This window comes from Quercus robur, chromosome 2 (genome assembly GCF_932294415.1).
Source record: "Quercus robur chromosome 2, dhQueRobu3.1, whole genome shotgun sequence".
Taxonomy (NCBI): Eukaryota; Viridiplantae; Streptophyta; class Magnoliopsida; order Fagales; family Fagaceae; genus Quercus; species Quercus robur.
The window spans coordinates 31,587,238-31,614,589 of NC_065535.1; the positions used below are offsets into that span (position 1 = coordinate 31,587,238).

Genomic DNA, 27,352 nt, shown 5'->3' on the forward strand with positions numbered 1-27,352 from the left:
TGGGAACATGTGGTTTGGAGAATATAAATGGATCTCCAGCGGAACCCTCTAAAGTGGGCTTAAATTTTGACACCTAGCTTGGGGTGTTGAACCCTACTTCCTAAGGTCCAAATCTCAGTTACAGCATTAGGATTCTTCCTTAATACTTACTTTAATCCCATTGGGTAAACACAATTTCAGCAATCTTAGCATTTAATGCAAGATTACTCCAAATACTACCTTGCCCAAAGAAGCAAATCAGCCCTAAAAGCAAATCTCCCATTTTTAGGCCAAATCCAGGTTATTAATTCAGCTGACCTGCTCCCCTGAATCAAACCTACGTATTTTTGGATGCTTGTTAATTAATGCTTATCTAAACTCCATTATAAAAGCATAAGCACCTTAGCCCACAAAGGGACAGCCACCCCCCTCTGAGACTTTGGGGTTTGTTTGCCATTTTTGCTGGTGGTTTAGCTCTCCTTAAGCTTACCACTCATCATCTTTAGCCTACACTCATCTAATCCCATATATTCTTCTCTCCCCTTTACACAATCACAGCTCAAAAATGTCCTCCAACTAGTCACAAACAGCCCATTACTCACAAAAATCTTCAATCTCAGTATTAATCCTATCCCACTCACTCAAAACAGCCCACATTCACCTCATTCATGCCTTATGCACACATACTCACCAAAATCTTAGTTTAATACTTGTTGCACTGAGTTGGGGATCTTTCTCTCCCTTCATTCCATCCTATTTTTCCTCTTTTATTTGTAATTATGGAGCCTTTAATCCTTGTATATTAATATTATGAAGGCTATAATGTTTTGGAAACGATGGAAGTTCTCCCTCATGTTGACTTAATAATAATAAGAAAAAAAAATGATTTTTTATCATGAAAATACACTTATTAACCTGAAATTATCTTACTGTTGGAGATAATACCGTACCACTAAAGGACTGATTTGAACTATCGGACCAGGACCATTAATGTACTAATTAAGTATTGTAATGTGTTTTTCTTTGGGCTTTTGTTGCTGTTTTGTCATGTGCAGCCTTTGTTTCTTGCTTGAATAGGCTTTGTCATCACACCGAAAGCCTTTGGGTACCATCTCAAGAGCCCATAATTGAGTTTCGGCTTGGCTTCCCAACATCTTAGATAGAGGCATCAATTTCCCCTCGACAAGTTTTAACTTGGCCCCCTTGTTGTTTCATTCCCCACTAGGACGTTGATTAGCTGGTGTTGAAGAATCTACATATAGTCATGCACTATAGAATGTATAGAATAATCCCTCTTGACTATTTGTGAAGGATGCAATTGTCATGTTTCTAGGTAGAATTTTTGATGGCTCTATTGCCAAGGACGGTGGTGTATGGGCTGTGGGTTTGCAAGGGAGATCGTTGAAGGTGTGGGTAAAATTGAAATAAAATACATTTCAAGGTGGCTTTGTTTTTCACCATTAGATTTTTCATTTGCCATGTGTCTTGCATTCGGATTAAAACGGGAGGGAATGGGAGAATTTTGGACTGGAGGGGAGCCGGCCCCCAAATAATTACCTAAGTACGCACATCATAATCACCACTAATGTCAAAGCCACTAAAAGCTTTTACAATGTTCCATCATGATAAACCTACCGTTACATATTATTTAGAAAAGCATGGATGATATACTTACCATTGTAATAAAGCAAATTATCTTCAAATGTTTGGAATCGTTATTCTAATATATACGGGTGCTAAAAGATCCAAGGAATTGAGAAATGTTAATCTTAACGGTTAAAAATATATCTTTAAAATAAGTCATGACATTATACAACATGTTAAGAAATATTTAATTAAGACTTGAAGTCTGTGAACATAGTTGAAGCCTTTCCCACATGCAAACAAGAAAATCAGATGACAGCAGCTCCATCTCCTGGATTTATAAATCTAGATTTTTTTTTTTTTGTCTGTCTAGTGTCTATGAGAGTTACACTTTTCTACATATATCTACGTGTTCTTAATATTAAACACACAACAAATTATAAAATATTAAATACTTGATGTTATTGATTTTTTTTTTTTATCAATATTTTAATTTGAAACATAATCCAGCAACATCTAGCATTTGCGATTTTACACCACTTTATTATTATTTTATTAGATGAGTATTGTGCGTAGTCAGGTTTTAAAGGAATGGTTTGTGGAAGATGATCATTACTTTAACTCACACTATCAACATAAATTGGACGCCACTAAGTTTAGCTAATGGCTGACCTATAATTAGAAGATTTGGTTCTTTGTTTGAGAAAATGGAAGTGAAACTATACAAAGATGCAATTATTTACGTGAAAAACCTCATTATTTAATCTGGGGTGAAAAACTACGGGTGGAGCAAGGGATGAACTCCTTGCTCATGAAATAAAGAGGAATGACTTTATTTTACAAGGCTTTCTTCCTGTCAGCCTAAAACTCGTAGGGTCCGTTTGAATTGAGGGAGGAATAAAGGGAGTGGAAGGGAGTAAAGTAGAGTTGGTTAAAAATAAACTAATTTTGAGCTAAATTTATTCTACTCTACTTTTCTTCCCCACCTCTTCCTCCTTAATCCAAACAGACCATTAAGGTCTATTCTCTACATGACTATTGCTCTTTTCTTGCTTGAAGTTCTTGCTAATGGAAGGCAATCCCCCTCCTTTTATAGACCAAGGAGGTAGCTAGACTTTGCACAAGTGTTACATTTACAAAATTGGCACAAAATTCCTTCGTTTATTGCTGCACCATTCCCAACTGACAAGTCAGGTAGTGAGCCAATGCGCTAGCATAGGTACAGGCGGTCTTTGTCTGTAGTAACTAGTAAGGTCCTCCAACTAATTTGAAATTGGATTGTGATGCTCCATCTCTTGTGCATGTGAGTCTGTACATTTATCTTCATAATTGATACATAATACATAAGCCAAAAACTTCATGTGGGCCTTTTATATATAAAAGAATAATTAAATAAAATTATTTAATACTAATTAAATCAAAGTTAATTTGATACATTAAATACATTAATTGATACATAATACAAACTAAACTAATGTTACTGAGAATTTAATATCATAGTTGAATCATAAATTTTAATAAAAAGAAATAAAAATATATTATGATTAAAAAAGTTACTTTATGTTGGATATATGATAATGTATAGTTAAGTAAAATTGTAATCCAAATTCTCAAAAAAGAAGAAGGTGTAATCTAATTTTTAATTTTATATCTTGTTTTTGAGAGAGAGAGAGAGAGAGAGAGAGAGAGAGAGAGATTATTTGATGTGTGGCTTTGTAGGATATTGATTTACATAAATTAAAGTTTCAAACTATTAGGGGAGATTAATCTATAATTGATGATTTAACACATTTGTAGCATTTTTTTGAAACATTTTAGGGTTTTGATAGGGTTATGTTTTTATTAGTCTCTTATTTTAGAAGTCTTTATAGAAATGAAAAGGAAAAATGCACTAAAGATACTACAAAATGTTCATAATATGATACGACAATGATTATAATTGATGAACTTCAACAACTCGATTAATGAATGTTTAAATTATTTTTTTGTGATCGATGATATGTCAAGTTGTAAGCTTATAGTAAAATTTGTTTAGCATTACTAATTAAAAAAAATGCACAATTATTATATATATATATATATATATAATTTTATAAAATTTTGGGTCTTTTACAATGGGGGACGAAGCCTTTTTCCCTAGGGGTAAAATCTTTTGTGGTGAGGGCCTAGACCTTGGGCCAGCCCTGATATACATGAATGACTGTTGCACCCATGCACGATTGTTGCTTCTTTTTTTTTTTTTTTTTTTTTTTTTTGATGAAAGACGATAACATTACAAAACTAAAAACCAGAACAAGGTTCAGTACAAGACCTGATGAAAGACCTCCCACTGAGATCTCCCTCAAAAACATCTAAAATGTCCATAGGCGGACTATCAAAAATAAGAAAATCAGCAATTAAACTAAAACTCATCCTAGCTAAGCCATCCGCACATTGGTTAGCTTGCCGGAAACAATGCTTAATACGGACGTTTTGGAAAAGAGAAATTAGATGCCTACAATCATCTAAAATAGGAGAAATAACATTATTAACATAACCTGTATTCTGAAGCACATCAACAATGGCCTTGGCATCCATCTCAACTTCAAGGCTGCGGATTGTTGCTTCGAGCGCGCCATTGTGTCCTTTAATTGGGTTGTCTTCTATTGACTTGACAATTCTACTCTCGAATCTTAAGATATTTACAATATTATACAGTACATGTGGATGAGTAAGATGGGTTTAATGTCTCTAAACTGAAAAGCCCATCATGTCCCAATGCACTAGTCTTGTGACCATACAAGCATTTTAAGAATTGCACCGTTAGGTTATGTTTTCTTCTCTTATAAATCCTTTGTATATGTAAGATATCAAGAGAATGTGAGATTAATAATTATCTTATTTATGAATGAAGTTTTTAAGATTTTAAATTTTATTTATATTTTAAATTTGTATAAAAATGCATACATATGAATTTATAAATTATTGAAAATGACATCTAATTAATATTAAATTTGACATGCATATTAAATATAAAGAGAGCATGTAGTTCAGTAATACAGTAGTGAGATTATTAATATTGATATGCATATTAAATATAAAGAGAGCATGTAGTTCAGTAATACAGTAGTGAGATTATTAAAATATTAATCTAATGTATTATTATTAAATGATGGAACTTTTTGCTAATGCAACATTAAGTATAATTTAAACTTAACACATTAATTAAAAAAAGGAAAAAAAAAAAGTTTGAATTGAATCGCTGTAGATCCGAATATTTGACCAGCACATAAATTTGATGAACTTACATTTTTTTCCATTAAAGAAATCAAAATATCAGCTAATTCTGACAAAATAAGGTTTTATAACTCTTTTTCAAATCAAGCCAAGGTTCTTGGGGGAACAGTAGAAATGAGATGGGCAGTCAAATAATACTCAAAAGGGTTCACAAATGCGTTAAACCATGGTTGGGTGTCATTTTCAAACTTCCAAGCCCATTTATTTTCCACAAAAACACGGTTTTGGGAATCATTGTACGAAAAAACAATTGAGCTTTTTTGTCACATGCTATGATGTTGATTGAAATTTGAACTTACACATCTCCTCGATCCTTCCACTACAAATCTACAACAACCCTTTTAATAGGTTCTAGTCCAAATTTTTGTCCCCTTCTTCTTCGTCATTACTGGCTATTAGTATTTGTTATCTTTCACTATTACTAGCTAAATAAATACTCGAACTAGTCTAGGCTGGGTCATCAATTCACCAGTTTGATCGATCAATCCATGTTTAAGAACTATGCTTATTTGTCACTTCAACATTAGTTTGAAAGTATATCATATTTTATATATTTTTAAGATTATATAAAATTAGAACTTATGAAGTTCATTTTATAATAATTGGTTTTTTCAACCACCAAGTCAAGATATAAATGATTTTTTATTTTTTTTGGTAACAAGATTTGATTACAAATTTTTTATTTGACAACAAATAATTTAACAAAGTGAGTTAACTAAAATTCACATATTTCACTGCATATTAAAATAGCTAAAACATTCATCTAAAACTTATTTAATTGGCATTAACCTCCCCTACCTACAACCCAAAAAATAAATGATAAAAAGAAAAAGAAGAAGAAAGAGGACAAGAGAGGGATAGACTTTAAAACCAATTGAAAACAATCCACATTTAATGATCTAATTAATTTGGAAAAGTTCCACTAAGACCCGGTCCACGCTGTCATCTAAACAGTTAAAAAGGCAAGATAATTAGATCATTAAATGTGGACCGGGTCTTGGAGAATCTCTTCCAATTCCGATTAATTGTTGCTTGAACCTTTAATTAAAAAGTGGAAGTGGAAATCTAGTGATCATTTGAGGATCACAGTTGAAGTAAAACATGCTAATTGACGACAAGGAGGAAAATAAGTATACCAACAAAAAATCAACTCAATTAGAAATTATTTTCCCCTTTTAAATGACGTCTGAGCTAACTTTTTGGTAAAAAAAATCAGGGGAAAGAGATATAATGAAAGAATCGTTTTCCTTCCAAATGTTTTAGCAAATGTTGCAGAAGTTTTTTTTTTTTTTTTTTTTGACCGAAAAAAAGGTAGTTGCAGAAGTTAACAAGTAAAGACTAAAGAAAGAGAAAGAGAAATAATCTATTTATACGTACAATTTTAAAACTCTTTTTAAAAAAAAAAAATTTCTTCAAAATTGGGCGGTTCAATGTATTTGGGAGTCTAAGACGACAACTTTAATAGAGTTTTTTTTTTAAATTAATTTAAATATTAATTTAATCATATTATTTAACTTTTGGTATCAATTTTTTCTTCACTTAAAATTTATTTTTCTTACCTTTTGAGATGTAAAATAATTAATTAAGTTTTTGCATTCAAGTTTTGCTAATATTTTATTATTTATTTATAACACAACTAATTCACTCATTTTTTCTTACTTTTTTTAAGGACAAGTATATTTTAGCATTATTTCAGCAAAAAAAACCAAATAAGTTAATGTCAAATGCATATTATTATATTAAGCGTATTAAGTTAAATTACAAAAAATAAAAGTAAAAAACTAAATGTCAGGTAGGGGACTATGCTAATATGATGTGAATAGTTAATGTGATAACTGATAAGTGATAACTCATACTAACAATAAAAGAGGGAAGAGCACTCAAGAAAAAAAAAAAAAAAAAAAAAAAAAAGATAAAGTAGAAAATGTCTATTCACTTTATTTGTTTTGAGAGATAGGGCCTTAATTTTATCTTTTTCATACGATAATAACTCCTTTGTAAGTTTTCTTAGTTTAAGGGATATTGTTGATTGTGATTTTCTCTCTCTCTCTCTCTCATATCTTGATGAATATGATTCTCTTTTTATTTATTTTTTCCCTTTTAACTTTTGACATTTATCTTGATTGGTGATGAATACAAGGCATAAAGTGACTTGCATTCTACTTATTTTAGAATCAGTTTGTATAGAACCTATCTACTAATCCTATTAAGTTTTGGAAGGGAGTCAAACTAAACCATTTTATTCTCACTTGAAAATTGTTTAATTTCTATATATTTTTTGTAAATATTATGAGTTATTACATATTTTTTTTTTTTTTGGTAAAATACAAAAATTATTCTTGAGATTTGGGCTTATATCATAAACTACCCCAAATTTTCCCACTAAGTACAAAAAGCACTTAACATTGTTTGTGCTCTTCTTTCAAAAACTAATTTATTTTCAAGTTAATTACCACGATGTAACCCCACAACAACTATATATGACAATTATATGCATGAGAGAGCGTACGTATAATATATAATAGATTGATAATATTATAACAACCAAAGATGAAGAAGGAAGTAAAAGAAGACTTGGAGTAGTATGGTAACTTTCAAATAGTGTTAAGCACAGCTTGTTTTTAGGGACAATTTGAATATTTTTGAAAAGTTTGTGGGGGTGCCTATTATTAACCCAAATCTTAGTAATTATTTTTTTTTTTTCTATTTTATTTATTTTAAAATTTATTATTAATTAAAATTTTATGACATCATTTGTTTAACCACCTATATGATCCGAATTGAAATAAAATCCCAAAATTCGATCTCCTTTTTTGGTTATATCAAAAAACCTTGGTGTTTACAAGACATCCAATGTTTAAATATTTCCTATCCATTGTAATTATGTAATTATTAAAAATAAATCAAATCTATTTGATCCCCATTCTCTAATCTTCTTTCTCTTCCCTTCCTCTTCCCCACTACCACTACCAAATATCGTGGATGGTGTACAATTATTTCCTAGCGGAGAGAAGTATCAATAGAGAGAACTATTTTGGCTAGTACAAGAATCTAAAAGATCATTCGACGTAGGCGTGGGGTTGAAGACATAACTATTACACGTCAGAAATTCCACTCTACTTCCTACAAGGAATAGCTAAAATATCAAGCAAAAACACGGTATTAGTTTTGAAAATTCTTTGGTCCACTCTCTCAAATCCAACTCTTGACTTCTTACTTTTCTTAATCTTAATCATGTAATAATGCCAACATGGACAAATGAGAGAAAGAGAGAGAAAATTTGAGAGAGACACTTTTTGAAGTTATTGAAGTTGAATTGGTCAGCATTTGGACCTCTTCACTTCCTCACCTTCTATCGCTTGATGACCAAAGACTGGTCTTTGTAGAAATTTTTGCCATTTCAGTCAAACTTCAACTTTTTGACCTTCAATAACACACTAAAATATTTTTTCTCAACCCAAAAAGGCTTCCTATAAATGCAAGCCCTTCACTGAATCCTTCAAATGCAAAAACTTAGAGCTTCCCTCTCTCTGCTTTCTCAGCATCCAGCATCAAGCAAAGCTACTCTTTCTGCCACTCAGCTACTCATCTACTTTCACCACCAAGTCCTCAAAAAAGACTATTCCCATTCTTACTACTTCCATGTTTGCATCTTCTTATCTTTCACCATCTGGGTCTTCCATATTCCTCTGGCTTCTACTTCTAGTGGAAAGCTTTTGCTTATTGACAACACATATCCAGTCTAGAAGCATGCTAGTCATTGTTTCTGGTATCAACTAGCAAAAAACTTACCAATAAGCTTACTCAGAAATCAAATGTGCTAGCAGATCACTTCCACACTGTATAAGACTATTGCTTGTCCTTGTAGTCCCTATTGACAGCATTGTAAAAGATGGAGAATGGTTGGAGCTGGGAGCAGAAGACACTGATTAGTGAACTAATTCAAGGAATGGAACTAGCAAAACAGTTAAGGGTACAATTTAGTGGTACATCTTCATCACCTGAGACCACGGATACGTTGTTACAGAGGATACTAAATTCATACGAGAAGGCTCTTTTGATTCTGAGATGGAGTGGGCCAGTGGGACAGTCCCATACTATGGGAGTAACAGCTGGTGTGCCAGGGTCTCCAATTTCTGTCAATGGAAGTCCTGGGAGCGATGAATTTGAGAAGGGTCTTAAGGATCAACAGGAACTTAATGATGTCTCAAAGAAAAGGTGAATTTTAGAGCCTCATGATATAATTCTTGATTACTGCCAAGAAATTGTACTTATTGATATGATAACTAATGCTGATTGTAACATGTTTTTGAAATTGGGTTGCAGAAAGATATTGCCTAGATGGACAGACCAAGTGAGGGTGAACTCTGAGACAGGGTTGGAAGGACCTCATGATGATGGCTATAGTTGGAGAAAATATGGTCAGAAGGACATCCTAGGAGCCAAATATCCTAGGTGATGACTCTTTTCCTTATCTTCTTGAAAATCAGTGGGACATCCTTGCTTTTCACGTTTTTTTGTTAGCTGGAAAAGCACATGTACACACACACACAAACACAAAAACAAACTAATCATATGCTAAGTAGACACCCATTACACGTGTGTGCTTGCACAAACTAATCATTTGCTAAGTTAACATGCAGTTTTACATAAAGTTTTTCATTTCTTTTCTCTTCTTTTGGTGGAAAATGTACCTGGATTTGAGTCTATTTGTTTGTCATTTTCACTCCCTTATAAAATCACTTTCCATGCTTTAGTATCTCATAAGGTGAATGCAATAGTTTGATCAGAAGCACATTTGACATCCGTCTTTTGCCAGGGAGAAACCTAATTATTATTATTATTATTATTATTGCAGAAGCTATTACAGATGCACCTTTCGTATCACTCAAAACTGCTGGGCAACAAAACAAGTTCAAAGATCAGATGAAGACCCCAACTTATTCGAAATCACATACCGAGGAAGGCACACCTGTTCCCACGCTACCAATTTGATTCCAGCACCATCATCACCAGAAAAACAAGAACAGAAACACAACAACAACAGCAACTACAACAACAATGATAATCAACAAAAGCAATCACTAGAAATACTCTCAACAATTCGAAACAATTTGAGGGTTGCTACCGAGAACTTGGACAATAGAGAGATGGCACATCCATTCTCTTTTCCTTCAACTTCATTTGGATGCATGAAGAGTGAAAACAGTCACTTTTCACTTTCAGAACTTGACAATAGCGCTCTCTTGGGTGGTTTTCCTCAGCCATTTTTGTCTCAGACTAGCCCTGAATCAAACTACTTCATGGCTTCCCCATTTCAAGTGAGCAACTTTGGAGGGGTTCACATGCAACATTCAGAATCTGAGATAATCTCAGCACACACTTCAGCCACCAATTCTCCAATTCTAGACATAGACTTCTCACTTGATCCAGTGGAAATTGATCCTAATTTCCCATTTGACACCCCAGGGTTTTTCTCTTAATTCCACATTGGGTCTAAAATAAGAATAAGAACGGCATTTGGGATGCAATTTACAAATTAGCTGGTTAAACCTGTTGAATGTAGCTTGTATTATAAAGAGGAAGAGAGTGTTGTAGAATATATAAGATCCTCTCATTTTTGCCATGACATGTACGATAGCATTAGAGTTTTAGATTTCTTTCATACCATGGTTCTAATCGATTTGATATACCAATGAATTTTATCCAAAGTCATCAAAGCATAGATAAGCAATCACCAAGGGGGTTCAGGGTTTACATAGAAGACAACGGTTATCCTAGAAGCCAAAGAAGAAAATCACATATATACAAAATGTTCTCTAGTTTTATTTTCCAAAGCGATGGTTAGACAAAAGTAACTTGCATAAAAGAAGAATGGCCTCTGATACCGTAAATATCAATCCAAATAGCATGAGCACGTTTTAAGTAACCTGTTTAAAAAAAAAAACAAAAAAAAAATGAAATATTACAAGGATTGCCTTAAGGAATAGAAACTATTTGGAATCCTAAAGGAATTAAAAAGACAGAAAACCACAAAATGTGAATACACCAACAAGAAAGATGGACAGTAGACATAATTTTATGTTGCAACATCATGTTTACTCTAGAGAGATTCTGAAAGTGAACAAATACATGATGTGCTTAACAGCAAAAAGGAACACATTCTTTCACTGTACATCTAGTTGAGGTGAGAACTCTCAAGAGAGAGCACAAGTAAAAGCATTGCTGCAGGAAGTATCTCAAATATTATGTGCATTGAGAAGAAATAGGAAGAAAAAAAGGAGGCAAATCAGCCAGAACAGAGCAGCTAATGTGGTGCTTTGGGAAGATAATGAGAAAGACAACAAAACCAAATGGACAACTAAATCTTCTCTTCCTATATGGAACGCCTCTCTTCTTTCAACCCCGCAGCAGAATTAGATGTGTTTTGTTTTGTAGCTCGAGCTCTCCTAAGAGCCTCTCTCAATCCCATCACAATAAATAAGTTGGTCAAAGTAAGAAGTGACTCAGCTCCACCATGTAACCAATCCACGTTAGACAAGGAAGTACCATAATGCACCTTTGCTGTTTCGATCACATAGGCAGAGTTACACAGTTAGGCATCTATATGTAAACATGATGATTGAATCATAATATATCTTGCTCAATGTTAGAAAAATTACCATAAATTCCAGCAGGAACTGCTCAAGAGGCACAACGATGGAAAAGACCAATATGAAGAAAATTAGTTAGAGTTGACAACAAGGCTTTTATACAGTAGAAAACAAGTAATAATAGCAGGGAAAAAGCATAACTATTATCTTAGTCAAAATGATTGAGACTTATATGGCATTGATTTGAAGAAGTTTTTCACTACGTTAAACATTCAATGCCTTGTAAATGTACAATAACAATCCATTCTGGAGATAATGTATCACAAGGTGTGAAGACAGAGGGTAAATGAAAGCAATGCTATTGCTGAGACAATGGCAATTTGAATTTCTAAAATTATCAACATGTAGAGACATAGACGATGGACATGACCCCCCATAATCTCACTTTTTATGGCCCTAGAATGCAGACTGTGTAATTGATCAGGCTATGGCTATATTAAAATTTGAGACACAAAAGGCACCTTCATTGATAAATGAAAAGGAGTTAGCAGATTTGAATCAAAGAGATCAATCTTGGCACTCAAGTACTTCATCCAAAACAAGTTTCTCCAGTCCTCAGACAATTTAATCCCGTATGCCTGATTCAATTTTCCTGAAATTACATAAGGTTCTCTGGATTGCAGAAAATATTAGACCCATCTTGAAGTCATGTAAGCATTGTTGGTGCTGTCTAGGGATGGCACAATGTACCTGCCCCGCCCTACCCTGACCAGCCCTGCATGGGTTTTCCTGGCCTTTATGAGGGGACAGGATGGGACGGATTTTGCCTACGCCGTTTCACCCTGAGCATGTTTATATATATCTATAATCTAATTTTTTAATACATATCCTAGTAGCATCCCTAACACTCACCTTTCTCTTTGAATACTATCACAGTCTCACTGCCACCCCTCCTCCCTTTCCTTCTCAACTATCTGTTAGAAACTCGGTGGTTCCTAATGGGGATGAATAGGAATTGTAGGGGAATTGACTTAATTTGAGGTAGTCACCCTCCATAGAGAAAGCAAGAGATTAAGAGAGAAAGATGCATTAATGCACTAAGAAATTGGTTTATTCCTCTATGATGGAAATGTGATTACAAATAGATATTTATAGAACCATAAAACTATTCTATTGGCCCACATAGCCTTATCCTAATGGTCCTATTATTCCCCATGTGTATTAATAATTCCAACATGTGTTAAATGTGATTAACATGCTTGGAATTGTAACTAACTAACCAACTAACTAACTAAATGCAATATTTCAACAATTATTATCTATATACCTATAGGGGTTCCTAACACTATCATACTTTGATCAAGAGCTGATGACATGTAATTACAGATGACAAAATGAGTCCACACAGATTGGCCCTACTCCCGTCCCACATGGGAGGGATGGGGAACCCATGATTCAGCCCGCCCCATCTCTTGCCATCCCTACTGTCCAAGGAGACAGATAAGAACAAAACAAAAATGAAAACTCAGACTAAAATACATGCCTTAACTAAAGTTCAATTCATTTTTCCTTATCAACATCCTGAGGGCCAATATTTCCTCAATGTTAACATAGCCCAAACATTTTCTTAGATAAATTTTGGTAGATTTTTATTTGTTTGCCCATACTCCAGAGCAATTATTAGTTATCTTTGACTAAATAGCAATTTACACCCTCAATGTTTGGGATAAATTTGATTTTTCCCCATTAAGTTTCAAAATTTGAATCTATACCACTAACATTACATAGCATTTAGATTTAAGCCATTCCATCCAATCCATGCGCCATGATGAGGTGTCTCTTAAGCGTGCCATCTGAACTCAAAATGACGTAGTTTTATGGATCCAAAATTTGAAACTTTAAAGGGGTAAAATCAAAATTACCCCAAAGTTGATGGTGTAAATTGCAATTTACTTGACACTTATCGGGCACTTCAACAATTGCATTGTTGGAAGGACTTAAATCCAAATGATATGTTATGTTAGGGGTACGGATCCAAATTTTGAACTTTAGGAGGCAAATTCAAAATTGCCCCGAACTTGAAAGGTGCAAATTGCAATTTAGTCTATATCTCCTGTTAAAACGACATCAACCCGCTTTGAGAACTGAAGAAAGCTTAAATTAAGACTGGGAGCAAAAGAGTATATATCCTATGTGACCCAACAAAGCTAAATTCATCTCTAATCATACAAATGGCAGCATAAACTATCCCGTTAGGGCCGTTAAAAAAAAAAAAAAAAAAAAAACTAATAACTCATAATCATATAAGAAGCACAACAAAACATTAACATAAAATTAAAGGAAAGAAGAAATAGGGTCTGAGAAAACTCACTGGTAGCCCCCACAAAGGCGAGCAAGAAGTAGAATCCAAAGAGGGTGAGCTTTGGAGCAGACTTGGATTTAGTGATGAAGTACAAGAAACCAAGGTAGGGAAACAAAGAAAAAGCAAAGAGCTGTGAAGCTATACTCTGTGAATCAATGTTGGGTGCCCATGGGTCCACTGGGAGCAATGCCCAACACACAATCTCTCCCCTTCTCTTACCAACCAATCTCTCTCTATAACACTTGGATTCCCTCCTTTTTCTACATGGGTTTTTTATGGAGTTTTGCAAGAAAGCAGAAGAACCCGGAAAAGTTGGAGGGACTAAAAAGGTGACAGTGTTACATAGAGGTTGAAATGTTGGACTTGTGATCATTGTTTAGCACTAAAGTTTCAATTTTTTTTCTGAGCGAGAGGTCTTTAAGGCACTAATTAAGAAAAACATTATAGGACTATCTTTGAAGAAATGGTGAGTGGCTATGGATGAAGAGGATGGGCCATACAAATTGTTATCGTAAGTCAAATTCATGTACCTTTCTGTGAATGAATCGTAGCGCTAGTGGGCTTGGAGTGGGCTGCCTGGTTTGGATGACTTTTTATCTTGGGCTTGACAATGCTAGAATTTCATGCAATTTTGGATAGAACTTATTTTGTTGAAACTGAAAACTAAAAACTGAAAATACTGTAGCAAAATAATTTTTAAATGTGTGAATAGTGCTGTGGGACCCATTTTTAATGAAAAAATTGATAAAAAATGAAATTTGTGGGTCCGTAAACAGTGCACATGTACACTGTTCACTGCAGAAAGTCATCATTTGCGGTTACTGTTCAATGAACAGTAACCACAATACTCCAAAAACGCGTGAAAATCAAAAAAAAAAAAAAAAAAAAGAAAAGAACAAAAACGTAGAGTAAAAAACGTGGACGTGAATAAGTTGAATACAAACACACACTAAGCAAAAAGCTTTTTTCTTTTTTAATTTGCTGGGGTCGATCAATGGATAGAGCAAACAAAATAAGAATTGGCTCAAACGTCCCGAGATTCAATAGGTGTAAAGAGTGAGGGATAGTAAAACCCAAAATTTACAATACTCATCAAGTAAAAGCTAATGATGCGTCACAAACAAATGCCCAAAAGTGTTGGACAACAAAGGGAAAGAAAATATGAATAATACCTCTAATCTTTATTAATTTGTACATGCATCAAAATATGAAATTTAAGAAAGGTGTTAAGGGAGAGAGAGAAGGCATTATTGTGTTGCCACATATGCATAACACCCTTAATATTCTGCCACGCTTATGTGACTCAGAAACTTGGAGGGAAATAAGCATGGTAGTTTAGGTGGAAGAATGCATCGTTAGTGTAGGGCTTGATGGTAAAACTTTATAGTAGGTTTAGGACATCCTTAAGGTCTAATTTTGCTTATGGATTGAAGCTTTTAGTTGTTGTGTTGCTAAACAGAAGGTAAGCTTTAGATTTGTTTTAGTTTGGATAATGGGATGGGTTGGTTTAGTTTAGTGACTTTAGTCACGATTTAGGAAATTTGTTGACTAACTTGATTAGCTAAACCCTCTTGCCAAATTGACACATAGGGAACCTACTAAATTGACAAACCTCACCAGAATTCATTAATTGAAGCAACTTACTTTTTAGGCTAAAACTAGGTTAAGTAGTGTCTTTAGTCATGTAAAGTAAATTAGACATGATGGATTTTTTTGCATGAAAGTTAAGTGACCAACATGTGATTCCTTTTATGGGTCCTCAGATTTTGCAAGTGGCCTGAATGGGTAAAATCTATACTTTGGACTGATGAAAAAAAAAAAAAAAAACCCAAATATGCCCAATCTTATCCTTTAAACATCACTCTCTTAATTCCCCATTTACATATGCATTGGCTTGGTGCATGCATAAAAGAATAAAAAATGTTATGTTTATTATGGGCCCAAATTGGATTTGACTTTACTTTGCATTTGGGCTAGTAAGATTTTTGCAAAAGTGACCATCAACAATAATAAAAATAAACAAGACTACTTGAACTAATTTTAATGTCAAAATTAAAAACTCCTAAACTTTAAATGTCCAAATCGTTTATTTTGTTACTATTTCATTGGTGAGTGGGGGAGAAAACACAATTAATGTAGAGTGTATATTTGATTTTATAAATAAATTGTTTTTAAAGTAAGATTAAATAAAGAAGTCATTTTATATTTCATTTAATTTTTTCAAACTTCTTCTCTCCTATTAATGATATTATGACCCAAAAGCCCTTTTACTTGTATAGCAAGTATATGAGCATACAATAAATTTGAGTCTCTTAAACTGTAATATGTTCCACAAATCCCAATCTAATTAGACAATTACTGATAAAATAGGACGGGGTCAAATTAGGAGTGCCATATCCTTGTCTCATACCATTTTAGGCATAAATAAATAAATAAAATGCATGAAACGGGCTAGAGTTATTTTATCATTTGTGTTGTGTTCAAATGTGATTTGTGTATACTCAATTGCTTGATGATCAAACCCAAAAATATTTTTGAGTTTTTTTTTTTTGAAAGTTTTTTTGTGTATCACTTGTGTTTTGAAAGTTTTTCCAAAAAGCCAAATTTATTTTGTTGAAAAACTCCTCCAGAAGCCTTTTTTTGAGTAAGTTGCAAGTAAGCTATCCCACATCCTAGTCGCAAAAATGAGGAAGCTAATTTTCATTTCTTCCAAAGTTTTACATAGAGAGTTTCACGACTCCCTCATGAGTGCTTTGCGAGAAACAACTTCCTGCGAAACTTGCCCTATGCATTTGAGGCATTTCGCGAGTAACTCACAAGAATTTCGTGATTAGTTATCTTGTGAAATGAGCGAAATTTCAATTTTTAAAGGGCACACAGTGACAGTTTTCAAATGTTTATTTTTTGCCTCCTTCGTGCCTCTCTCAACCCAAAACACCTTGTTTCACTCAAATCTCACTACTTGGATTTCATCCCTAAGTTTTCTCTAAGGTATGTTTTAACATCTTTTATTCTTTGAATTCTTAGATTAAGCCTTAGATTCTTAAATGTCTAGGGTTGTGGTTATTTTGAAAGGGGTTAGGAAAATTTAATTTTTGTCAAATGTTTTTAATTTTTCTTGATTGGGCTGTGTCCCATTGTGTTTGGTTGTGTTTTTGTTGGCCCTTAGTGGCATTTTAACATTTATTTAGGCAAGTTTTACATGTGTTCCTGCATTGTTTCATATTTTAGTGTAGTGTGTGCACTCTAAGTCTTTGATAAAATGCCTATATGGTATTTTTTTTTTTTTTTTGTTTTGGACTCCATTGAGTACCAATTTTTGGGGATTACCATGATTAAGCATGTTTAACATGCCTTAATCATTGGTTGTCTATTCTACACACTTTGCCCCATGAGTGCTTGTTCATGCATTGCTCATGCATCACACATGCACACTGCATGCCCTCTTGATGCATACACTCTAACACTTGACATGTTTTGCATTCACTCATGCTAGTTAAGTCTTTTTAGACCTTTTAGCACTTATAACATGTTATTGTGTCTATGTCTTGATTGTCTATTTCAATTTTAGGACAAATTTTCTTAATTTGTTCTTGTTTATGAACTAACTTGTATTTAATCAAGTTTGTTGCCATATTTGTGTATGGTTTGTGTGTTTGTTTTTTTGTAGATGTCTCCTTGTAAGTTAGCTGCAAAGAAATCCGCAAAGCATTCTCGTCGCTCCACTGATTCATTCAGAAAAAATGATGATAACACTGCCTACATCGATCATTACAAGAATGCTTCGATTGTCATGGAAAGGAGTATGGACATTGAGTCCTTGGAGAACACATTCATTCCGAAAGTGTTTAAGGAAAAGACATGGACCAAATTGTTGAAACCCTCTAGTGATGTGTATGAGTGCATCATCAACGAATTCTTTGCGAATGCATTTGTGGAAGGCGACCACATCAACTGCTAGATCAGGGGGAGAGAGTTCACAGTCTTCGGAGAGTCAATCCAAGAGCTGTTGGAGATCTGTTCGATGACTTTGGATACCTCTCTACAGTATGATGAGAGGAAAGAAAAGCTTGAGCCTCTTGTGCAAGTTGGAGGTCAGCTCAAGAAGAAGGCCTTGCACACGATTGACTTCACTCCTGAGATGAGGGCTTTGGCTTATATCATGATTTTCAACCTCTATCCGGTGAAGAATTTGACAACCTTGTCGGGGCCAAGGACCATCTTCCTCCATGATCTCTTCACTCACAAAGAGATTGATATCTGTGGTCACATCTACCACCTCTTCGTCAAGTGCATCAAGAAGAGAAAGTCAAGGTTGACTCTACCATTCCTAAGCCTTGTCATGTCTCTAATATCAAGGGCAAGGGTGAAGATTCGAAGTAGACTCCTGGTCATGCAAAGGGAAGAGTGAATTAGTGAGCACACTATTATCTGGAGTAAAGCTCACATCCCTGGTCTAGAAATTGGTGCATCGAAAATTCCAAGAGATGAAGCTGCAGATGAAGGTGGCAACACCGAGGATGAGATTGATCGATTCACTCACATACCTGAGGATACGCCATAGCCTTCTTTTCAAGCATAAGCTAGAGCACCCGGCTGGCTTGATTTGATACTTGGAAGGGTAGAAGAAATGCATGCCATGCTGACTGCACACATTGACTACTCCACGAGGCAATTCACATACCTTCAAGGCTAAATCACTTTCCTCTCTTCTCAGATTCAAGACTTGGAAAAATCAAACTCAGAGTTTAATGCTTTCTAGGACCTTTGGCCATTCCGGCCAAAAAGGGGGAGTAGATTAGCTTGAGGGGGAGTACATCCTAAGGGGAAGTAGTAAAACCATTGGTTTATTTTTGGTGGTTTATGCTTTTCTAGTTTATGTTTTATTTACAATGCTTTATTTAAAGCTTTCAAGTATTTTAGTTTAAAAAGTAGTTTTTGCTTTCAAGTATTTTAGTTTAAAAAGTAGTTTTTCTTTAGTACTTTGTGTATCTTGGTTTTTATAGCCGGTGCTTGATGCTTTTAGTTATCTATTGCTTTTAGCTTTAGTTTCTTTAATGCATCATGTGGTTTGTTGGACATGCAATTAATTTTTGCATTGCACTTAATTGCATTGCGTATCCGAATGATTATTTACTCGTTAAATGGTCATTGTGATCATTTCTAATGATTGTTCTTGTATGATCAAGTTTTGCTTTATGTTCACATATCTCTTGCTTATCTTGATCACATTTTACTTGTTCTCTATGCATGTCTTGTGTTCTACTTGTCTCGTGCTTAATGAAGTTTATTTGTTATGTGCAAGTGTTTCAGGATATAGGTGTATATGGTTCTGATAATGCCTTAAAATGTATACTTGTTACATATTTATATGAGCGTTATCTCCTTATTACTATGCTTAATTTGTATAATTAAGCCATGATTTGCATTAGTCTCTATTATTTATCTTTACATAATTTCTTGAATAAGATGCTATTCATTGTGTGTAATTTTCTACTTTCAGGAAATCATGTGAGAAAGATGAGTTTACAGGAATTTGTGAGAGAATGGAGGCCAAACTAGAATTAAAGTGGAGCTAAAAGACCATGCTTAAATGTCTAAGGAAGTGCAGCTGGAGTGCTTGGATCGTCTACCATGATTGGAAGCTTCAAATAAGGAAAGAAATCAAAGAGGCAGAATCTGAAAAGGAAAAATCTAATTTGAGCACTAATCAGTATTTTGGGCGTATCTCTCTCCTCCAAAATCCAATTGATACAAGGCTAGATGGGTTGGAACCGTGATTTAAATATTTACAACTTTTCAGTTTTGAGTTTTTCGAAATTCTCAATTTTTGATGGCTGAAATTAACTCACAATTTACTGCTGTAAACCTGGATGGAAATTAAAATAGTAAATGTTTTATTTTCTTTGGACACTTAGACATTAGGGTTTTGAAGGAAGGCTGTGAGAATGAATTTTAGGGGGGAGCAAACCCTATATTTTTCTTTCTCTAATGGCAGCCTAAACTCTTTGCTAGGATTAGGGGTTATGTTTCTTCTATACGGTATGAATATTTAATGTGATTCTTTCTAGGATTTTATCAACGATATATTTGATTGTTCAATTAGATTTCTTTTGATGTATTGGTTCTTTCATGCTTTCAATAAGTTCAATCATGTTTTTTTTATTGTTTAGATGAATTTCTAATAGTTTCAAATAGAAATCAAGATTTAAAGTGAATGAGTTTTTCTGAAAACTTTTCTAACCACATTATCAATCGAGGTTATCATGCGTTCTTGAATTGTCTCAGTTCAACCGAATCATAAATTTTTAATTGTATAAGAACAATCAATTATGAAATAGATATTTTCTTAGATCACAAAGAATTTCATATCGATATAGGGAAACACCCCGATGCCCTAGTATTTACATTATTGATTTAAATTAGTTTTTATTATTATTCTTGTTGACAATCACCAAGAAAAAGTATTTTTCTTCTTCACCCAAATTATTGTTTAATTATATTGTCTTTGAATCTATCCTGCTCCTTGTGGTTTGACCTTGGTACTCCGAGAACTATATTGCTACGATCTCCTGCACTTGGGAGTGAGCAAGCAGGTTCAAGTGCCTCATAGTTTTTAGATTTAGGTGTGAGTGAGTTTTGCTTATGTTCCCAAACTCACGTTTAAGTCTAGAGTCTGTTTAGGGATTTTATCATGGAATAGCCAAAGGGGGAGATTGTAAAGTTGTGATTTCCAACTAGCCTTTGTTGGCTTTAATTCTTAGCCAAATTTGATTGTATTTTCTTCAATCATTTCCTTGTATTTATGTGGGTTTATTTGTAAGGGATGAGTGTGAGAGATTGGTGAAGAATCAAGCGTCAAAATATGGATCAGTGCAGTTCACGACTAGCTCGCAAGAAGCTCGCAAGAAAGTATCCTGCGAAAAGGCCATGTGTGAAGCACATGACTAGAAGCTGAAAAGTCATGCCAGTCTGTCATTTCCCAAGTACTTCACGAGAAAGGCCATCTCGCGAGGTACCCATGAAACATTCTATTTGGCAAAAAGATAAGTTACTTTACCAAATTCTTTACCCACACTATATATACCCTCATTACCTAGGAATTGTAAGGAGTAATTTTTAGAGAGAAAACCCTAGCAAATACACTTGAGAGTTAGAGATTGTTATATCCAATACACTTGAGAGTTAGAGATTGTTATATCTACACATTTCATCTTGATTTTCCTCTACTCCTACCTCTCCATCTTTACATCCTTGAGAGGTTCTTATCTCAAACACTTACCACACCCAATCTAAGTGTTGAGTGAAGTTTTGGTGCTATTGGGAAGCATTGGAAGGAGCCATTGGAAGGAGCTATTGGGAAGCATTGGACGGATGCAATCGAGTTGAATTGAGAGATCTGGAAAGTTAGTGAAGACAAAACTCCGAGAAGTCCGTTAGTAGCAGAAGCTTGGAGGGCTCAAGTACATGGGGTAGACTAGGCTTAAAGAGTCTTTTGTTATTCGTGTACTCCAACTATATTTACTAGTGAATCGATTTTGACTTGAAGGGTCATAAAGAGGTTTTTCACCGAGTTCTTCGGTTTCCTCTTCGATAACACGTCTTGGTGTTATCATGTGTTCGCATCTCTCTTCCCTACTCTTTAAGCTTTACTTTTATTGTTCATTGTGGTTGGATATGGCTTAAAGTAGTGTTATCGGTTCATTGCGCATATTTACTCTTGTTCTGCACTTTGTTAAGTTAGAGTAAAAGCAATCTAGCGGTAATTTTTAATTTGGGGTTTGAACAAACTCTAGTGTTTTCATACTAATTTGAGTTTTCACAAATAAGGCAGTTTTGACATAAATGAGGTAATAGGCTAGCCCTAGGCCCCTCTACTAGAGAAAAGCCTCCAGAATGGAGATCAATAAGTGCTTTTTTTTTAAAAAAAAACTATATTAATTGTATTTTTTTTTTATCCATTCTTAAAAAGGTCCAAATAATTGAGTAATATGACAAATTGACTTGTCAACAATTACAAATTGTAATTTAAATACTTATTTATTAATTATTATCTTGTTGAAGTATCATTAATCACATTCTTTGTCAAATCAATTTATAATCTTATTATAGTAAAAAAATTAAAGTAACTTAAGCAAATTCCCAAAAAAATTATGAATAAATAGAAATTGAACCCAGTCTCCATTAATTAGTCATATCAAAAAGTAAGAATAATTGTTTTTAATTTTTTTTTATATTTAATTTTGAAGAGAAGATAGGAAAAAAAATACTAAAGAATATTTAAATATAAAAAGACTTTTTTTGAAGTTATTGTCTTAAACTTTGAATTGTATTGAGTCAGGGAAAAAAGAAATTAAAAAGAAAGTGGATAAGTGGTTGTGAAAGTGCTATAAGTGAGAGAAAAACAAATGTTTAAGAATGATAATATAACATGTACAAAAATCAATATTCTTTTCGCTTGGGTATGGAAAACTAAAGCTAGGCCCAAAAACCTATTTTTCAATGGAAAATGTTAAAGATACAAATTTTTTTACAAAATCTTTTATAATTAAACTACTAATGTGATGAGTGATTGTTAATAAATAAAAAAAGTGATGTTATTAGTGAGCTAAGATGAAAACTAGTAAGAAGTTGACTACAACAACAGTTTATAAAAATGTTGTAAAATAGTTTGTAGTTGTAGCATTACTTTTTTCCAATTGCTAATAACAACATTAACAACTTCAGTCAATGTCACCTCCGCCCGAACAAAAATACATATATGGAGAAAATTTCTTGGCGATGAGATGATAGAAAATTGTACTATATGTATTGGCTTTTTTTTTTTTTTTTGGTTGAAGAGGAAGCTTTATAACAAAAAAACCAGCAAGGATACAGCAAAGGACAAAGACCACAGCAAGCCACAGATACAGCAGGATCTAAACCAATGCCAATAAGTCCTTTTGAACTAGCCTAGACACCTCAGATGGGGTAACCCCATTCCACATGCAGGAAGACTCAGTTCTACGCGCAAATTGAGCCAGCTCATGCGCAACATCATTAAAATCTCTACTCAAATGTTTAAAAATACAGCTTTCAAAGCTCTCACACACAAGAAGAACTCCTTGCAAAATGTGTCCCAAATCGTTACCTGTGATATTGTCATTAATGGCTTGAATCACAGTAAGGGCATCACTCTCCATAATGACTCTTGACAGCTGCAACTCCTGAGCCAGTAAGATGCCTTGCTCCACAGCCAGAGCTTCCACTTGATCTGTAGCAAATCTGCCTTGAAGGTATTTACTGAGGGCTGCCACAACATGGCCATTGCAGTCCCTAATAATTACTCCAATGCTAGAGTTATTCCCCTGGTCTGAGGTGGCCCCGTCAACATTGATTTTGAACACTCCCTGGGGAGGAGTTTCCCATCTGGATGAAGGATAACTTGGAGGGGTGAGAGCCAAAGAGTTGGCCTTTCTGAAATCCTCCAAAGTGCAGGTTGCTAACTGCCACACCTGAGATGGGGAAAGGGGGGAATCATTATGCACCAATTTATTTCTATTAGACCAGATAGCCCAAGATAACACAAAAAATAATTCTAACTGTGGGGCATTTGATTGAAGGAGGTGCAGAACCATGTCTAGAAAGGACCACATGAGACACAAGGAACTAGATAGATCAGCCCAGTGATTCCAAACAAGAATGGCAGCTTCACAATGAAGGAGAGCATGGTTGATATCCTCAATTCCCAAGCCACATATAGGGTAGACATTATTACTCTGAATCCCTCTTTTGCTCATATTCTCAAAGGTAGGGAGCCCATTAACGCAAGCCCTCCAAGCAAAGATTTTTACTTTTGCAGGAAGGTTTAAATGCCAAAGTTTTCTCCAGAGTAATCTACAAGGGTCCCCAGAGGAACTTTCACCCACCTCCATTGTATTAGCCAGATTATAAGCTATGTGATAGGCACTTTTCACCGTAAATTCACCTCTCTTATTCCCAATCTAGATAATTTTATCCTCAGCTAGGTTGTGACTCAGTGGTATCTTCAAGATGGTCTCAACCTCAAAGGGAAGAAAAGTAGCACGAAGAACATCAATTCTCCACCATTTGGTTTCCGAATCAATGAGAGAGGAGACCATAGGGAATTCAAGGTTATGGTTTTGGGGGGAGATGACCCTATAAGTGGAAGGCATTGGGAGCCATCTATCCTCCCATATGTGGATTTGTTTCCCGTTCCCGACTCTCCACCGGGTTCCACATCTAATGATTTCTAAGCTACCGTGGATGCTCCTCCAAGAATAAGAAGGGGAAGAGCCAAGCTTAGCATTTAATAAATCGCCAGTGGGGAAGTACCTGGCTTTGAGCACACGGGCCACCAAAGAGTTCGGGTTAGAGAGAATCCTCCACGCTTGCTTAGCTAGCATTGCCTAATTGAAGGCTTGCAAGTTTCTAAACCCCAAGCCGCCATTTGTCTTTGAAATGCATAATCTCTTCCAGCTAACCTAATTGATCTTTGTTTCCTGTTGTCTTTGACCCCACCAGAAGTTTTTCATCATTCTTTCTAAATCATGACAAAGGCTTTGGGGGAGTTGAAAGCAACTCATAGTATAGGTTGGAATTGCTTGTGCCACTGCTTTGATGAGAATTTCTTTCCCCCCCCCCCCCCCCCCGAAGATAAAAGCTTGCCTTTCCAGCCCGCTAATTTTTTCCCAACCCTCTCCTTTAGGATTGCAAAAACTTGATTCTTTGACCTACCAATAAAAGATGGGAGGCCAAGGTATTTAGTAAGCCTCGAGTCCTGCATAGGGCCTAGGATATTAAAAATACCTTCTCTAGTTTCTTGGGCTGTATTGGGGCTGAAGAAAATGGAGGATTTCTTTGTATTAACTTTCTGACCCGAGGCTTCTTCATACTCCAACAGGATTGATTTAAACTTTTGGCATTCATCCAAAGTTGCTTTACAAAAAAGGATGTTGTCATCAGCAAAGAAAAGGTGGGTCACCTTTGGACAGCCCCTGCAAATGGAGATGCCAGTGATGAGTTGGTTCCTTGCTGCCTGGTGGATGAGTGCTGAAAGGCCCTCAGCACAAATCAGAAACAAACTAGGGGAGAGAGGGTCGCCTTGACGAAGACCTCTCGTAGGAAAGATGTTTCCGTAGGCAACACCATTAATGAGGACAGAGTATGTTACCAAGGTAATGCATTGCATGATCAAGTTGATCCACCTGTTACAAAACCCCATTTTTTCCATTACCTTGGAGATAAAACTCCATTCAACCCTATCAAATGCCTTACTCATGTCCAACTTAACAGCCATAAAACTCTCCTTCCCCGATGTTTTATGATCTAGATAATGCATCAACTCGAAAGCCACTAACACATTATCAGTAATGAGTCTGTCCAAGGTGAAGGCACTTTGGGTTTCTGATATAATGTGGGGTAAAAGAGCTTTTAGGCGGTTGGCAAGTGTTTTTGAGATGAGCTTATAGATTACATTACATAGGCTGATGGGCCGGAAGTCGGTCATTCTTTTGGGGCTATTAATTTTTGGGATTAGGGAGATGTTGGTCTTGTTGAGCTCAGGTATAGGAATGTTGTGGTTAAGGACGTTTAGGACCAAATTAGTAACATTATTTCCAACGATATCCCAATATTTCTGAAAAAATACTGCGGACATACCGTCTGGTCCTGGGGCCTTGGTGGGGTGGATTTGTTTTAGAACAGCTACCACTTCCTCCTTGGTGAATTCCCTTGTTAGACTTTCATTCATTTCAACTGTCACCTTAGGAAGAATTGCGTTAACTACTGTCTCGGTATGATTTGGGTGAGAGGAGCTGTATATGTTCCCAAAATAGGATATGGCAGCATGGGCAATACTTTCTTTGTCATCACACCACCTTCCCTGTTCATCCCAAATACCCAGAATAGTATTCTGACTTCTCCTTTTCGAAGCTTGTGTGTGGAAAAACTTAGTATTTCTGTCACCCTCTTTAAGCCAGTGGGCTTTTGCCCTTTGCCCCCAGTAGATTTCTTCATCATCTAATAGATCATTGATTTCTCCCCTAAGCCTGTTAATTTCCAGACTCAGATCTTCATCCTTTTCCCGGAGGACTAGGGCACTCAACTCCTTCCTTTTATTCTGAATTTTCTTTGGAATTTGCCCATATACCACGGAACTCCATTTAGAAAGTTCAACAGCACAACTTCTGAGGTTTTCCGATATGTCGTTCAAAGTACTAAGGTCCACACCAACACCCCAAGTGGCCTCAACAACGGCTTTACAATCCTCTCTCTTGGTCCACTGAGCTTCAAAATGAAAACGCCTAGTCTTTGATTGATTCCTAGTTCTGGGATCAGTGATAAGTAAAGCACAGTGATCTGAGGTGGAATCCACTAAGTGGTAGACCTTCAGCTCTCCAAATCGAGCTAACCATTCAGAGGTAGCCAATGCTCTATCTAATCTGAGGAAAATTCTATTTTCTCCCCCCTACATGTTACTCCATGTGAAGTCCGGACCACAATAACCCAAATCATGGAAACCACAATAATTTACTATTCCCCTAAAACCATCCATTTGGTGCTGAGTGCGGATAGCCCCTCCAAGTTTCTCATCCATTGAAAGAATTTCATTAAAATCACCAAGACAAAGCCAAGGAAGTTGGAATTGATTATTAAGAAAAGCAAGAAGGTGCCAAGATTCCAATCTTTTATGTGTCTCTGGATGGCCGTAGAAGCCGGGTAATCTCCATTTGAATTCACTGTTAGGCTCCGAAATTACTGCATCAATGTGGAATCTTGTGTAGCTTTTAACCTCTAAATTAATTTCCCTAGCCTAGAGAAGAGCAATACCCCCACTTCTGCCAACACTAGGAACTATCAAACCATTTGCAAAACCAATTCTATTCTTTATCCTCTCCATACGATTCTTCCCCGTTTCTGTCTCCATAAGGAAGACAATTTTTGAGTTCCAACGCTGCACCAGATTTTGCAATGCCCTAATTGACCGGGGATTCCCCAATCCCCGGCAATTCCAGCTAATGGGATTCATACCATACCAAACACCATGCAGAGCATATCCAAAGAAGAGTAAAAAGATGCAGGGGTATAAACAGAGCATTAAGCAGAACCAAAACAAGGGAAAATCTTGAAATAAGATCCCTCGTAGACAAAGCATCAATAATGAAAAGCTAAAACAATTAGAACTACTCACTATTGTCTTGTAGTGGGCATGCCTGGCCAAATCACCCACACCTATGGAGCTTAGGATCTCCACAGAGGCTACAACTGACAGCAATTAGCCTCCGAGAAACCGATCAACACCAAGGAAACCCCTGGAGAAGAAGGAAAGCCTGAGATCGTAAGTCTGAGCTCACAAGATCGTGACGTCCAAGATCGGAATGACCCAGATCGGAAAGTCCAGGGACGGGAAGCCCGGGATCGGAAAGTCGAGATCGGAAAGTCCAAGAAATTCAAGTGTCCGCCAAAGGGACTCGAGCAACCGCCTAGCCGGAGAGCCAAGTCGTGCGCCGAGAGTGAGAAAACTAGAATCACCCGTCCAGAGAGAAACAGGAGACAA

General features: G+C 35.5%; 2 protein-coding genes across 2 annotated transcripts; one reads left to right on the top strand and one right to left on the bottom strand.

Annotated features, from left to right (window-relative positions):
• Positions 1–8,329: 8,329 nt before the first annotated feature.
• LOC126713339 (probable WRKY transcription factor 53) lies at positions 8,330–10,468 on the top strand. The gene is made up of 3 exons (XM_050413075.1): positions 8,330–9,057; positions 9,166–9,294; positions 9,698–10,468. Exons 1-3 carry the CDS (start codon positions 8,732–8,734, stop codon positions 10,320–10,322), a joined length of 1,080 nt encoding a protein of 359 aa, XP_050269032.1. The 5' UTR covers positions 8,330–8,731; the 3' UTR covers positions 10,323–10,468.
• Positions 10,469–10,860: 392 nt separating this feature from the next.
• LOC126713340 (uncharacterized) lies at positions 10,861–14,275 on the bottom strand. Its single transcript, XM_050413076.1, has 3 exons — positions 13,804–14,275; positions 11,502–11,519; positions 10,861–11,403 (listed from the first exon to the last, which is right to left on the bottom strand). The coding sequence occupies exons 1-3, from the start codon at positions 14,165–14,167 to the stop codon at positions 11,216–11,218; spliced, it is 570 nt and encodes a 189-aa protein (XP_050269033.1). The 5' UTR covers positions 14,168–14,275; the 3' UTR covers positions 10,861–11,215.
• Positions 14,276–27,352: the final 13,077 nt, after the last annotated feature.

Coding starts and splice junctions, on each gene's coding strand:
- LOC126713339 (XM_050413075.1), top strand. CDS start 8,732: ATGGAGAATGGTTGGAGCTGGGAGCAGAAGACACTGATTAGTGAACTA. Junction 9,058..9,165: donor AATGATGTCTCAAAGAAAAG/GTGAATTTTAGA, acceptor ATTGGGTTGCAG/AAAGATATTGCCTAGATGGA. Junction 9,295..9,697: donor CTAGGAGCCAAATATCCTAG/GTGATGACTCTT, acceptor TTATTATTGCAG/AAGCTATTACAGATGCACCT.
- LOC126713340 (XM_050413076.1), bottom strand. CDS start 14,167: ATGATCACAAGTCCAACATTTCAACCTCTATGTAACACTGTCACCTTT.